This window comes from Copadichromis virginalis, linkage group LG3 (assembly GCF_057382275.1).
Source record: "Copadichromis virginalis isolate Kocher_CV1m ecotype Utaka linkage group LG3, C_Virginalis_male_GT1.1, whole genome shotgun sequence".
In the NCBI taxonomy this organism is placed as follows: Eukaryota; Metazoa; Chordata; class Actinopteri; order Cichliformes; family Cichlidae; genus Copadichromis; species Copadichromis virginalis.
Genome location: NC_140620.1, coordinates 64,016,625 through 64,029,317, shown reverse-complemented (window position 1 = coordinate 64,029,317; position 12,693 = coordinate 64,016,625). Strand labels below are relative to the sequence as shown.

Sequence of the window (12,693 nt, the reverse complement as noted above, 5' to 3'; positions counted from 1 at the left end):
AATGAGTCCATCAGCAGACAGATGTTCAGTCTTACTTTGTACACAGCTGCTCTGACTGGCTGTCTGCAGTCCAGCTCTGCTTCTGGATCTTTCTCCACACTGTGCAGAAGCTCTGATGGTGACACAGAAAAGTCACAGTGGAGATACTTCTGTCCACCTTTGATTAGACTCATTATAAAAAGGAAACAAAGTTTGAACACAGTCATGTTTCCAGTTCACTGACTTACATTTATTCCATGGACACTCACTCTAACCTGAAGCACAGCTACAACCCAACATTGTTGAGGCCTCATCTCCTCCTTTCCTGACTGTAGAGGTTAAATATGCAACAACCGACAAATAAAAGAATTTGGTTCATTTCAAAGAAATTCACACGGTGACCAAGTAAAGTAACCGTAGTAAAGGAGACAACATCCCGTTGATGGTGGGATTATTTGAAAGATTTGCTTTAGTCACGTCATCAAATGCAGTTGAACCACCCGTGGATCCATGTTTGACCATTCTACCACTCTGAGCTCTGCTTTTGAATCATTTTATTATTATCATCATTCATTTATTCATTCTTTGGAGGGGGGCTATTTCCTAATGCCGCCCTAATAAGCTGATGTTCAAGGGGAAATATAACAGAAACTCTTTCAGTGTTATTCATTAATAAATTAACAGATAAACTGTGAAGAAGAAAAAACTGAGATTTAAAGGAGAGAGTGAGAAACTTGATCATCCATCCTCATAATACATGTTTATCAGTATCTGCTGTGACCATACTGCAGTAATAACTACAAGTCTACATTTCTGTGACTGTTGATCAATCACAGCAGGAATCTGAGCTCATCTCTGCACACAGAGCAGCTTCAGCTCTGGGATAAACTGCTCGCTTCACGTCCTTCTCAGCTCACAGACACTCATCCTCATATTTTCCTTTAACATTTGATGGTATAATTCATCTGAGTTTACACTTTATCTGCATAAATACAGAAAAACAGACCCAAACACCAGAAACCATCAGTTTCACCATGTAGAATATATTGTTGTTTCCTTGCTTTTAATTCAGAGAAAAACTCTGATTTGGATTTTCTCTGTTCTCTTTGCCACAGCCCATCCCAGCAGCAGCTGAAGCAGCTGACTGTCACAACACTGAATAACACTTTAGGAGGAATTTCAGAGGTCAGTAAAGCTCCAGTTTCAACATCAGTTAATTAATCATAGTTCATCATAAATGTTAACCTGGCTGGCACACATGTTAATGTTAGCCATTTAAATATTAGCAGTTAGCTGAGGCCACAAGAAGAAGAGGCCCTAGAAGAACAATGGATGATAAGATTAGATTTCCAAGACTAGGCAGAGACGTGTTTTCCTTTACTGTCTCTCACAGAGGAGGGAGCAGATACCAGACGAGGTCACGGAGGTACGGGGAGGATTCGCAGCAGACAGCAAGACTGCCACGTCCATGCGAGAGAGCGATGGCTACGATAATCTCTGTTTTTAAGATAAGATAAGAGATAAGATAAGATAGAACTTTATTAATCCCTCGGGTGGGTTCCTCTGGGAAATTCGACTTCCAAAAAGCACAGCAACGACCGAAGTTACAGTTACAGAATTGTTTTAATATAAAAAAAAAAAAAACACCCAGCACGCCCCTGCGGGCGGTTTATCCTTCAAGCTCGGGTCCTCTACCAGAGGCCTGGGAGCTTGAGGGTCCTGCGCAGTATCTTAGCTGTTCCCAGGACTGCGCTCTTCTGGACAGAGATCTCCGATGTTGTTCCCGGGATCTGCTGGAGCCACTCGCCTATCTTGGGAGTCACCGCACCTAGTGCTCCGATTACCACGGGGACCACCGTTACCTTCACCCTCCACATCCTCTCGAGCTCTTCTCTGAGCCCTTGGTATTTCTCCAGCTTCTCGTGTTCCTTCTTCCTGATATTGCTGTCATTCGGAACCGCTACATCGATCACTACGGCCGTCTTCTTCTGTTTGTCTACCACCACTATGTCCGGTTGGTTAGCCACCACCATTTTGTCCGTCTGTATCTGGAAGTCCCACAGGATCTTAGCTCGGTCATTCTCCACCACCCTTGGGGGCATCTCCCATTTTGACCTCGGGACTTCCAGGTTATACTCCGCACAGATGTTCCTGTACACTATGCCGGCCACTTGGTTATGGCGTTCCATGTATGCCTTGCCTGCTAGCATCTTGCACCCTGCTGTTATGTGCTGGATTGTCTCTGGGGCATCTTTACACAGCCTGCACCTGGGGTCTTGCCTGGTGTGATAGACCCCAGCCTCTATGGATCTTGTGCTCAGAGCTTGTTCTTGTGCTGCCATGATTAGTGCCTCTGTGCTGTCTTTCAGTCCAGCTTTGTCCAGCCACTGGTAGGATTTCTGGATATCAGCCACCTCCTCTATCTGCCGGTGGTACATACCGTGCAGGGCTCTGTCCTTCCATGATGGTTCCTCGTCTCCCTCCTCTTTCTTGGGTTTCTGCTGCCTGAGGTATTCACTGAGCACTCGGTCAGTTGGGGCCATCTTCCCAATGTATTCTTGGATGTTCGTTGTCTCATCCTGGACTGTGGTGCTGACACTCACCAGTCCCCGGCCCCCTTCCTTCCGCTTAGCGTACAGCCTCAGGGTGCTGGACTTGGGGTGAAACCCTCCATGCATGGTAAGGAGCTTTCTTGTCTTTATGTCAGTGGCTTCTATCTCCTCCTTTGGCCAGCCTATTACCCCAGCAGGGTACCTGATCACGGGCAGGGCGTACGTGTTGATGGCCCGGATCTTGTTCTTACCATTCAGCTGACTCCTCAGGACTTGCCTGACCCTCTGCAGGTACTTGGTGGTTGCAGCTTTTCTAGCGGCCTCTTCATGGTTCCCATTCGCCTGCGGGATCCCCAAGTATTTGTAACTGTCCTCTATGTCTGCAATGTTGCCTTCTGGTAGTTCAATCCCCTCAGTTCTGACTACCTTCCCTCTCTTTGTTACCATCCGACTACACTTCTCCAGTCCGAACGACATTCCAATGTCATTGCTGTATAGCCTGGTAGTGTGGATCAGTGAATCGATGTCTCGTTCACTCTTGGCATACAGCTTGATGTCATCCATGTACAGGAGGTGGCTGACAACTGCTCCGTTCCGTAGTCGGTATCCGTAGCCAGTCTTGTTAATGATCTCACTGAGGGGGTTCAGGCCTATGCAGAACAGCAGTGGGGACAGAGCATCTCCTTGGTAGATCCCGCACTTGATGGATATATATATATATATATATATATATATATATATATACACATACATATATATATATACACACACACACACACACACACACACACACACACACACACACACACACATATATAAATACAGAGACAGATATAAATAAAATATACAAAGGGGATAAGTAGAATAAATAGGAATAAAAAATAAAATAAAAATACAATGTCTCCCTATATAATGTTGTACAGCCCATGTGAGGGTTATCCTCTCTGCGAACCAGATGCTTGATTTCACACAGAGGTCCACCAACTGAATTTGATCAGTTATGGAACGATTTACCTCGACAGGCTCCTTCACTCGCTGCTTTTAAACCTCCTTTAAAACACACTTTTACTCCCTGACCTTTGACCCAGTGTGACATGTTGACTCACTACCTCAGACAGCTTAAAATAGTCTTTTTGTTTTTTGGTGCTGCCTAAAAGAACCGTGAAATATCTGTCCTATATACAGTTATGTTCATATATTTTTGTGCTACATCAGGAAACTCAAAAACATAGTTTTTAATATTTTAATCCTTATTTTTAAAACTTTTTTTGTCATTTTTCTGAATAACACTTTAGGAGGAACGTCTTGATGCATTCTCAATCATCCAGGAAAGTAAATCTCCAAAAGTTGATTCTCTTCATCTGGACGTAGCGTAAATGTGTCCCAGCTGGACTTTTGTCAAAGCTGGAAAGGCTCCTAAAGAAAGTTCCAGTCGATCCAGGAGAGAAGGACAACCGCTGCCTAAGAGAAAACCTGTAGCTATCCCATATGTGTCAGGAGTGTCGGAGCAGCTGAGTCGCATTTTTTCTAAACACTGGGTCTCTGTGGCTTTTAAACCCCAAAACACGCTGCGCCAAAAACTGGTCCACCCCAAGGATCGGGTCCCCCGACACAAACAGAGTAACATAGTGTAGCTGTTAAGTGCAGGACGATTGGCAGGATTTATACATCGGGGAAACCAAACAACCTCTGGCTACAACACAGAAGAGCCACCTCGTCAGGCCAGGACTCTGCAGTCTATTTACACCTACAGGCCAGTGGACACTCTTTCAATGATGAGGATGTAACATCCCGGACAGGGAGGAACGCTGGTTTGAAGGCGGAGTCAAGGAGGCCATTTACGTGAAAAGGGAAAGACCATCTCTGAATCGAGGAGGGGGCCTAAGGGTACATCTGTCACCATCTTACATGCTGTGATTGCAGCCATTCCCCAACTCTCTGTGAATGGTACTCATGACCATTGATCAGTGGTTGTTGATTAATGGTCATGAGAATTGCATAATTAAGATTAAGGAACTGACCTCACAGCCCATTGTTCCTTCAGTGGGCTGGTTTCAGTCATCATGCAAATGTCCTGTTTATAAGATTGAATCCTGCAGTCAGCTGAGACTGAAGGAGTCACCTGGATGAGAGACGAAATGTTTCTCCCACAAAACGCTACGTCCAGATGAACAGAATCAACTTTTGGAGAAAGAAGTTGAATCAGTATTTCAGCTTTAAGAGGGTATTTTAACACAAACATCAGTCCTTCTACTTCAGTATGTTTGACACTTTGTTTACACCTAAATTAACTTTACTGTTAACCAGTTTTCATGTTTCTGTAATCCACCAGTGTGCTCATGCTTTTTTAAGTGAAAACATATTTTTAATGATCAAATATAATTATGTTTGTTATTTGTGGATTTTAAATGTCCTTGACAGAGACAGATGATGATCATTATCCTGCACTGTGCTCTCAGGTTTGGTCGAGCTAGCACAAAGAATGGCTATGTTGAACTTCCTCCTGGGATCTACACTAAGAAGTGAGTCCAACATTAGCAGGGTCTCTTTCCTTTATCTGGATTCACTTTAGCATTCACAGTCACGTGAAGCTTGTTATTAACTCGATAAGTCAACCCAGGGTTTCAGCTGAGCGCTCACATGAAACACATGGTGTTGGCAGCATCTGATCAATCATATTCATGGAGACGTGTATCAGCAACAGAGCAGCTGAGTTTGCAGAAGGAAGTCAAACTAAACCACAGGAACAATATGAGGAGATTACACACATAATAAAATACTAGCAGTAACACAGCTGCTGCAGACAAATCAGTCGTGTGATCGTGTGTGAGAGGAGAAGGACTGTAAAGGAGTTTGGTGTTAAAAGCTCTGTATGAATGTGGGAGACTTTGAAGGGCTTTAAAAAGGCCAATATAAAATAAAAGGCAGCAAAATTGCTGAGTGTGAAAGTCACCAGACTTATCAGAGCTCTGTGATTAAGACCTGTAAGAACACCTGTTTGTACTTGTTGGCATTATATCAAACACACACGTATATTAAGCCTTTGTTTGAACTCTGGTTGAATTTGTTACTTTCAGACTGTGAAACATCACAGAGGCTGCAGCTGCAGATCTTTTATTCACCTGGAAATTTACTTTAAATGTTAGATGGAAAATGTGTTGCTCAGTTTAACCAAAGTAAGAACAAGAATCCATAAACCTTCATAAAGACAAACATCTCCCAGAACATTGAGCTGCTGAAGTGTCACTGAAGGGAAAAACTATTTGTCCTCCTCCATCCAGCAACACCTGAAACACCTGAGTGGAAGCTCCTCCCTACACTGTGTTTGAAGCAAAGCACAAAGGAGACACCTGCTGGAGCAGCTGGAGTCCTACAGACACTCAGCCTCTTCACTACACAAACACCTCCTACAACATCCACTCTTTCCACTCTGACTGCTGTGTTTGTGGAAACACTCCAACACACACCGCTTCACACACCAACATAGAAATGTGTGAAAAAGAGCTGAGCTGATATTAAACATGAGGATTTATTCAGAAATACAGAGTCAGGAACAACATCTAGACACACATTACCTCTCAGCAGCAGAAGAACAGCCTTTAAAGTTTAGACCAACATCCTTCGACACGTTGCTCTTTAAGGAAACACAGCTGGGTTCAGGTCCAGGAGATTCTGGCCTCTTATTGATCCTAAAAGAAAAACAATAAATGTCACAGCTTCATGAGACAGGAAGGAAAAACTGGAAATATTAAATTAAAGACATGATGAACAATCTCATAAAAATAATGTACTTACTCTTTGTCACATAACAGTCTTTTGTTAAAGTTTACAATAACACCCTTGCTTAGTCTTTGCTCTGTACTGCAGTACTTGCACTGGTTTCACTGGACAAGTCTGCATGTGAATCTACAACTGATCTGACATTGTGGCACAAACACAGTAAACAAACACTACGAGCACCTTGTTTCATGTGCAGTGGCTTTCTTCTCATTCTGTTACTGAACACTGTATGAAAAGCCTCTCACTGCCAGCATCCTTCCAGCCCCACGACAACAAGACCAACTCACATCTTCACAACACCAAGAATTTTTCCCCTTTTCTTTGGAGAAACTGAGAAGCCAATAGGATTGTAGCTCAAACTTGCCCACAGTCCTGCTTCATCACTGCTCACTCCTACCTGTGTTGGTGCTCAGTGGACAGTCATAGCCTGCTGCTAGCATGAATGCTAAACGTACTGCTGTGGATGATCAGCAGAAAAACATGTGGTCAGTTTGACTGTTTGCTGTATTTAAAGTCTTTTTCTCAGTTCGTCTGTATTCAAAGTGCATTCGGGGCTTTAGCTGACAGCTCTTTGTGCTAACAAACTAAACTCTCTTAGTTTAAGCCAACAGACCAAACACAAAGCCTGCTGCTGCCTCCATGGGTTAGCTTGTGTGACTGGTGTTTACACCAATGAAATCTAAATCACACTACAGGGAGAGAAGAATTATTAGGCAAATGAGTATTTTGTCCACATCATCCTCTTCATGCATGTTGTCTTACTCCAAGCTGTATAGGCTCGAAAGCCTACTACCAATTAAGCATATTAGGCGATGTGCATCTCTGTAATGAGAAGGGGTGTGGTCTAATGACATCAACACCCTATATCAGGTGTGCATAATTATTAGGCAACGTCCTTTCCTTTGGCAAAATGGGTCAAAAGAAGGACTTGACAGGCTCAGAAAAGTCAAAAATAGTGAGATATCTTGCAGAGGGATGCAGCAGTCTCAAAATTGCAAAGCTTCTGAAGCGTGATCATCGAACAATCAAGCGTTTCATTCAAAATAGTCAACAGAAGCGTGTGGAAAAACCAAGACGCAAAATAACTGCCCATGAACTGAGAAAAGTCAAGCGTGCAGCTGCCAAGATGCCACTTGCCACCAGTTTGGCCATATTTCAGAGCTGCAACATCACTGGAGTGCCCAAAAGCACAAGGTGTGCAATACTCAGAGACATGGCCAAGGTAAGAAAGGCTGAAAGACGACCACCACTGAACAAGACACACAAGCTGAAACGTCAAGACTGGGCCAAGAAATATCTCAAGACTGGTTTTTCTAAGGTTTTATGGACTGATGAAATGAGAGTGAGTCTTGATGGGCCAGATGGATGGGCCCGTGGCTGGATCGGTAAAGGGCAGAGAGCTCCAGTCCGACTCAGACGCCAGCAAGGTGGAGGTGGAGTAGTGGTTTGGGCTGGTATCATCAAAGATGAGCTTGTGGGGCCTTTTCGGGTTGAGGATGGAGTCAAGCTCAACTCCCAGTCCTACTGCCAGTTTCTGGAAGACACCTTCTTCAAGCAGTGGTACAGGAAGAAGTCTGCATCCTTCAAGAAAAACATGATTTTTATGCAGGACAATGCTCCATCACACGCGTCCAAGTACTCCACAGCGTGGCTGGCAAGAAAGGGTATAAAAGAAGAAAAACTAATGACATGGCCTCCTTGTTCACCTGATCTGAACCCCATTGAGAACCTGTGGTCCATCATCAAATGTGAGATTTACAAGGAGGGAAAACAGTACACCTCTCTGAACAGTGTCTGGGAGGCTGTGGTTGCTGCTGCACGCAATGTTGATGGTGAACAGATCAAAACACTGACAGAATCCATGGATGGCAGGCTTGAGTGTCCTTGCAAAGAAAGGTGGCTATATTGGTCGCTGATTTGTTTTTGTTTTGTTTTTGAATGTCAGAAATGTATATTTGTGAATGTGGAGATGTTATATTGGTTTCACTGGTAAAAATAAATAATTGAAATGGGTATATATTTGTTTTTTGTTAAGTTGCCTAATAATTATGCACAGTAATAGTCACCTGCACACACAGATATCCCCCTAAAATAGCTAAAACTAAAAACAAACTAAAAACTACTTCCAAAAACATTCAGCTTTGACATTAATGAGTTTTTTGGGTTCATTGAGAACATGGTTGTTGTTCAATAATAACATTATTCCTCAAAAATACAACTTGCCTAATAATTCTGCACTCCCTGTAATGTGTCCTCCAAGGTGTTTGGTGGGAGCACTGAGTGAAACATAAGAGCTCTGGTAAAATAACAAACAGGGCTGTGAGAGCAACTGAAGTGATAAAAATACTGTTTAAAGATAAAAAACACTTTGATGTTCTCTCGTCACCTAACAAAGTCCAAACCCTGTGAACTATTTTAGCTTTAATAACTGTGGATTCAGGTATCCTGAACCCATCTTTGGACATTTGTAATTAAATATTTTAAAACTCCATCAAAGACTCCTGATGTGGCTGTTTGGAGAAGGAAAAAAGGGACAAAGTGGAGCGTCGAGCTGAGGCTTCATTCACTGCAAACCTACAGTTGTGTTTCCTTATTTCTGCTGTTTGCATGTTCACAGCTGAAATAAAGCTGCCTCTTTGACTTCATCCTGTTGTGTTTGGGTCCAATCCTGCCTGCCACACAGCGCTACAGGACAAAGTCTAATATTTTTATCTTTTTAATGAATCTTTGGTCATATTTATCCAGGAAAACACAAACATGTAAAGGAGTCATCACAGGTCTCTGACCTCGTTGGTCCAGGTTCACCACTGAAGTTTGGAGGATGATCATTGGACCAGTCACTCCTCACAGACGGACAGCTGGATCCTGCAGACTGTGACCTCTGACCTCTGCAGACACAAACATGTTTTATTCAATGATCAATTCTCTGATAAAGTGATTGAAGCAGCTGTGATCACACAGACTGCAGATAATGCAGCTGTTTCCTGTCAGTAACAGTCCTCTTAGATTAGAGTTCAGCTTTTTACAGGAAAACAAATGTCCCAACAGTGAGACACAGTCTGCCTGTGTGGCTGTGATAGCTGCCGTTAGGAGCGCTCATGTGTTTGCAGTTAGACGAGGAGATGTTACCATCATGGACACGTTAACAAATCCTGCAGCATCACGTGGCACAAACACTTTGTGTTCCTGTCATCTGCAAACAACAGGAAGTTCATTAATAAAGGCGGGATGGAGACGCGACTGTGATGGTTCTCCTTCATCCAGCTGTTACACACATCTGGGCTCACAGGACGAGCCTTTGTCTAATACAGCAGCTGCTCTCTGAACACTTTTCTGAAGAGGAGCTGCACAAACCTTTGTTTGCTTTGTAGAGCAGCGTATCAAAGTCAAACTACCCACTGCTAGCAGCTGTTTCTATCATAGTTTAGGATCCAGATGTGTGAGGTCTAGATTTACACCTCTGATTAAAATACATAGTTAAAAACAGCCAATTGAGTCCAAATGTGTCTTAAACCAGATAAACTGACAGTTACAGCTGAGCCTGTGTGTCCTTGGAGACACTGCTCTGCTACAGAGATGCAGAAACCAGGAAACATCAAAATCATTTAAATCAGAGAGTTCTTGTTACTAACAGCTCACCTCTCTGCAGCAGAGACTTTGAAATTAATGATGACATCTTTAGACCAGTCACTCTTACAGGACACACAGCTGGGTGGAGGTCCAGGCTGGTTCCTGTGAATAATGATGGAGCAGTGATGTGAGTGCTGAGCTGTGACATGGAGAAGAGTCATGGACAGTTAGAGATGGTCATCTCACCTCTGAGCTTTGGTCTGGCTCTCATGTTCCCCACACAGAGTGCTTTTAGAGGGAGGGACTCCCTCCTCTCTGTCCTCACACTGATCCATGCTGCTCAATTCACATCAGCTCACACACACTTTCTACCTTCACCTGCAGAGGAAACACAAATCAGCCCAGCGACACACTGACTGACCCACTCAGCACCCACTGATTAATTCAGACACGTTTTAATCCCCAAAAGTTGATTCTGTTCATCTGGATGTTTTCAGTGGGAGAAACGTTTCATGACTCATCCAGGTGACTCCTTCAGTCTCAGCTGACTGCAGGTTTCCAACCTTATAAACAGGACATTTGCACAATGGCTGGGAGGTCATGACCATTGATCAACAACCACTGATCAATGGCCATGAGTCCCATTCACAGAGAGTTGGGGAATGTCTGCAATCACAGCATTACTAACCTAACCCTTACCTGGATGATTGAGCATCCAGACACTTTTTAATATTTTACTAATTTCTGAAGCTTTTTACCAACTTTGATCAAATTGGTCTGCTGTCATTTTATTGTTGACAAAAAGAGATTTTGAGTTTGAGTGTTGACGTTTCCATGTGGGACTGTTGCTGCAACACCAGGATGTTACTACAGAATACACTTTATATTGTGAGCACTTGGATGTTAGTCCAGTTGTCCTAAACTGACACACCTGCACCTGGATTCATTCTGACCAGATTTTAGCCCAACAGTGTTTCATACTTAATACATCAGACACAAACTCTGCAGCTGTCATTGTGTGCAGTGTGTGTGCAGTGTGTGTGCAGTGTGTGTGCAGTGTGTGTGCAGCGGGACACTGTGTCCTATGAGTGTTATACTACAATAAACAGAGCCTGACCGCGGGCATAAAGAGGGCAAAAACCCACTTATGCTCTAAAGATGAAGTTCTGTTTCTCTTCAAATGACCCTCAGAGCATGTGGAGGGTCATTGAACACATCACAGATTACCTCAAGAACAACAGGCTGAAGAACATAAAAACAAACGCAGAGTTTCTGTCTGACGGTTTGAACATGAAACAGGAATTATTGAGCAAAAACGGCCAGTTTACTAATTTATGATCAATCATCAACGCATTCACCTACAATACACGAATGAACATCAGCAGTTAAACTGAAAATAACCTGCATACAAATACGACAGCAGACTATAGCGAACGAGCAGAGAAATGCATTTTATAGATGAAGTGTTGGCAGCGACTCTTAGGACAGCCCTGTCTCACTGTCAGCAGTTAAGATAAGATAGAACTTTATTAATCCCTCGGGTGGGTTCCTCTGGGAAATTCGACTTCCAAAAAGCACAGCAACGACCGAAGTTACAGTTACAGAATTGTTATATATATATATATATATATATATATATATATATATATATATATACATATACACACACACACATATATAAATACAGAGACAAATATAAGTAAAATATACAAAGGGGATAAATAGAATAAATAGGAATAAAAAATAAAAATACAAGTGAATTGCACATTTCAAGTATTGAGTCTATTGCACTGTTGACTATTTACAAAAAGTATTGCACAAGGTATTGTACAGTGAGGTGCAGAGGCACTACAGCTTAGTTGTTCCCCCCTCATTGTTGTTGGCGCACAGCTCAAGTCACGTTTATTATTATATTTACAAAACACCACAGTTTCTTTTTTTTATTCTTTTGTTGTATTTATCCGCGACACCTTAAAGGTCGTTCCCTGAAAATATTGTCTGACATTAAAGTGGTCTGTGGTGCAAAAAGGTTGGGGACTCCTGCTGTACAGTACAGAATGCGTTTAGCTTGTCGAATTTACATAAATCTTCGATCGCTAGCAGTGTAACTCTGAAGTGCTGCACTGTATGTTTGTAAGTTTTCTCCCAAACAAACACAACAATGCCGACGAAACGTTTTGCACCCTCAAATGCACCTTCAGGTTTCATTCCATGATACTGGACTTATGTTTCTACGAAGGTTTGAACTCTAAGAGTGTTTAACATGATAGTGATTTATTGATTCTAACCCTAAATCTATCCAGTAATGTCTGCACATATTTTCAGTACTGATTTTAAAGTGTTTTAATCCTTCTGTCACTCAGGGAACCCAATAAGGATTCAAATACTTCAAAAGTCAACCAATGACATTGATGTGTAAGACTATTTAATAATTATTTATTGTTTATATTTCATTTATTCATTCATTCTTTGCACTGTGATTTAACCCATCTTTGTGTAAAGCAGGGGTGTCCAGGCCTTGAGAGCCAGCGTCCTGAAGCTTTTAAATGTATCTCTGCTGCAACACACCTGAATAAAATTATTAGGTCATTAGCATGACTCTACCCTACTCAAGTAAATTTAAATAAATGTAAGTACATACCACCAGGTAGCTCCACTCGTACCCAGTGTAACGGGAAGTGAGAGGGTTAGGTTTTGGCGCTTTGAATGTTCAGTTGTGTGATGCAGCGATTAACGTTTGAGTAAAATATTGGGCTCCCTCGTGTCTTCCCTACATTCCTCCACAATGTCCGTTTTTGCAAAAATGTACTTC

At 42.5% G+C, this 12,693-nt stretch overlaps 1 protein-coding gene across 1 annotated transcript in view; it reads right to left on the bottom strand.

Moving 5' to 3' along the window:
* LOC146716593 (uncharacterized) overlaps positions 1-10,226 on the bottom strand; it is a 304,253-nt gene extending 294,027 nt beyond the window's left edge. The window contains exons 1-4 of the mRNA XM_085452517.1: positions 10,128-10,226; positions 9,986-10,043; positions 9,951-9,952; positions 9,098-9,199 (exon numbers count right to left, since the gene is read on the bottom strand). Coding sequence (XP_085308643.1) covers positions 9,098-9,199; positions 9,951-9,952; positions 9,986-10,043; positions 10,128-10,216 — 251 coding nt within the window. The 5' untranslated portion in view covers positions 10,217-10,226. The remainder of the gene's footprint in view (positions 1-9,097; positions 9,200-9,950; positions 9,953-9,985; positions 10,044-10,127) is intronic.
* Between the last annotated feature and the right edge of the window lie 2,467 nt (positions 10,227-12,693).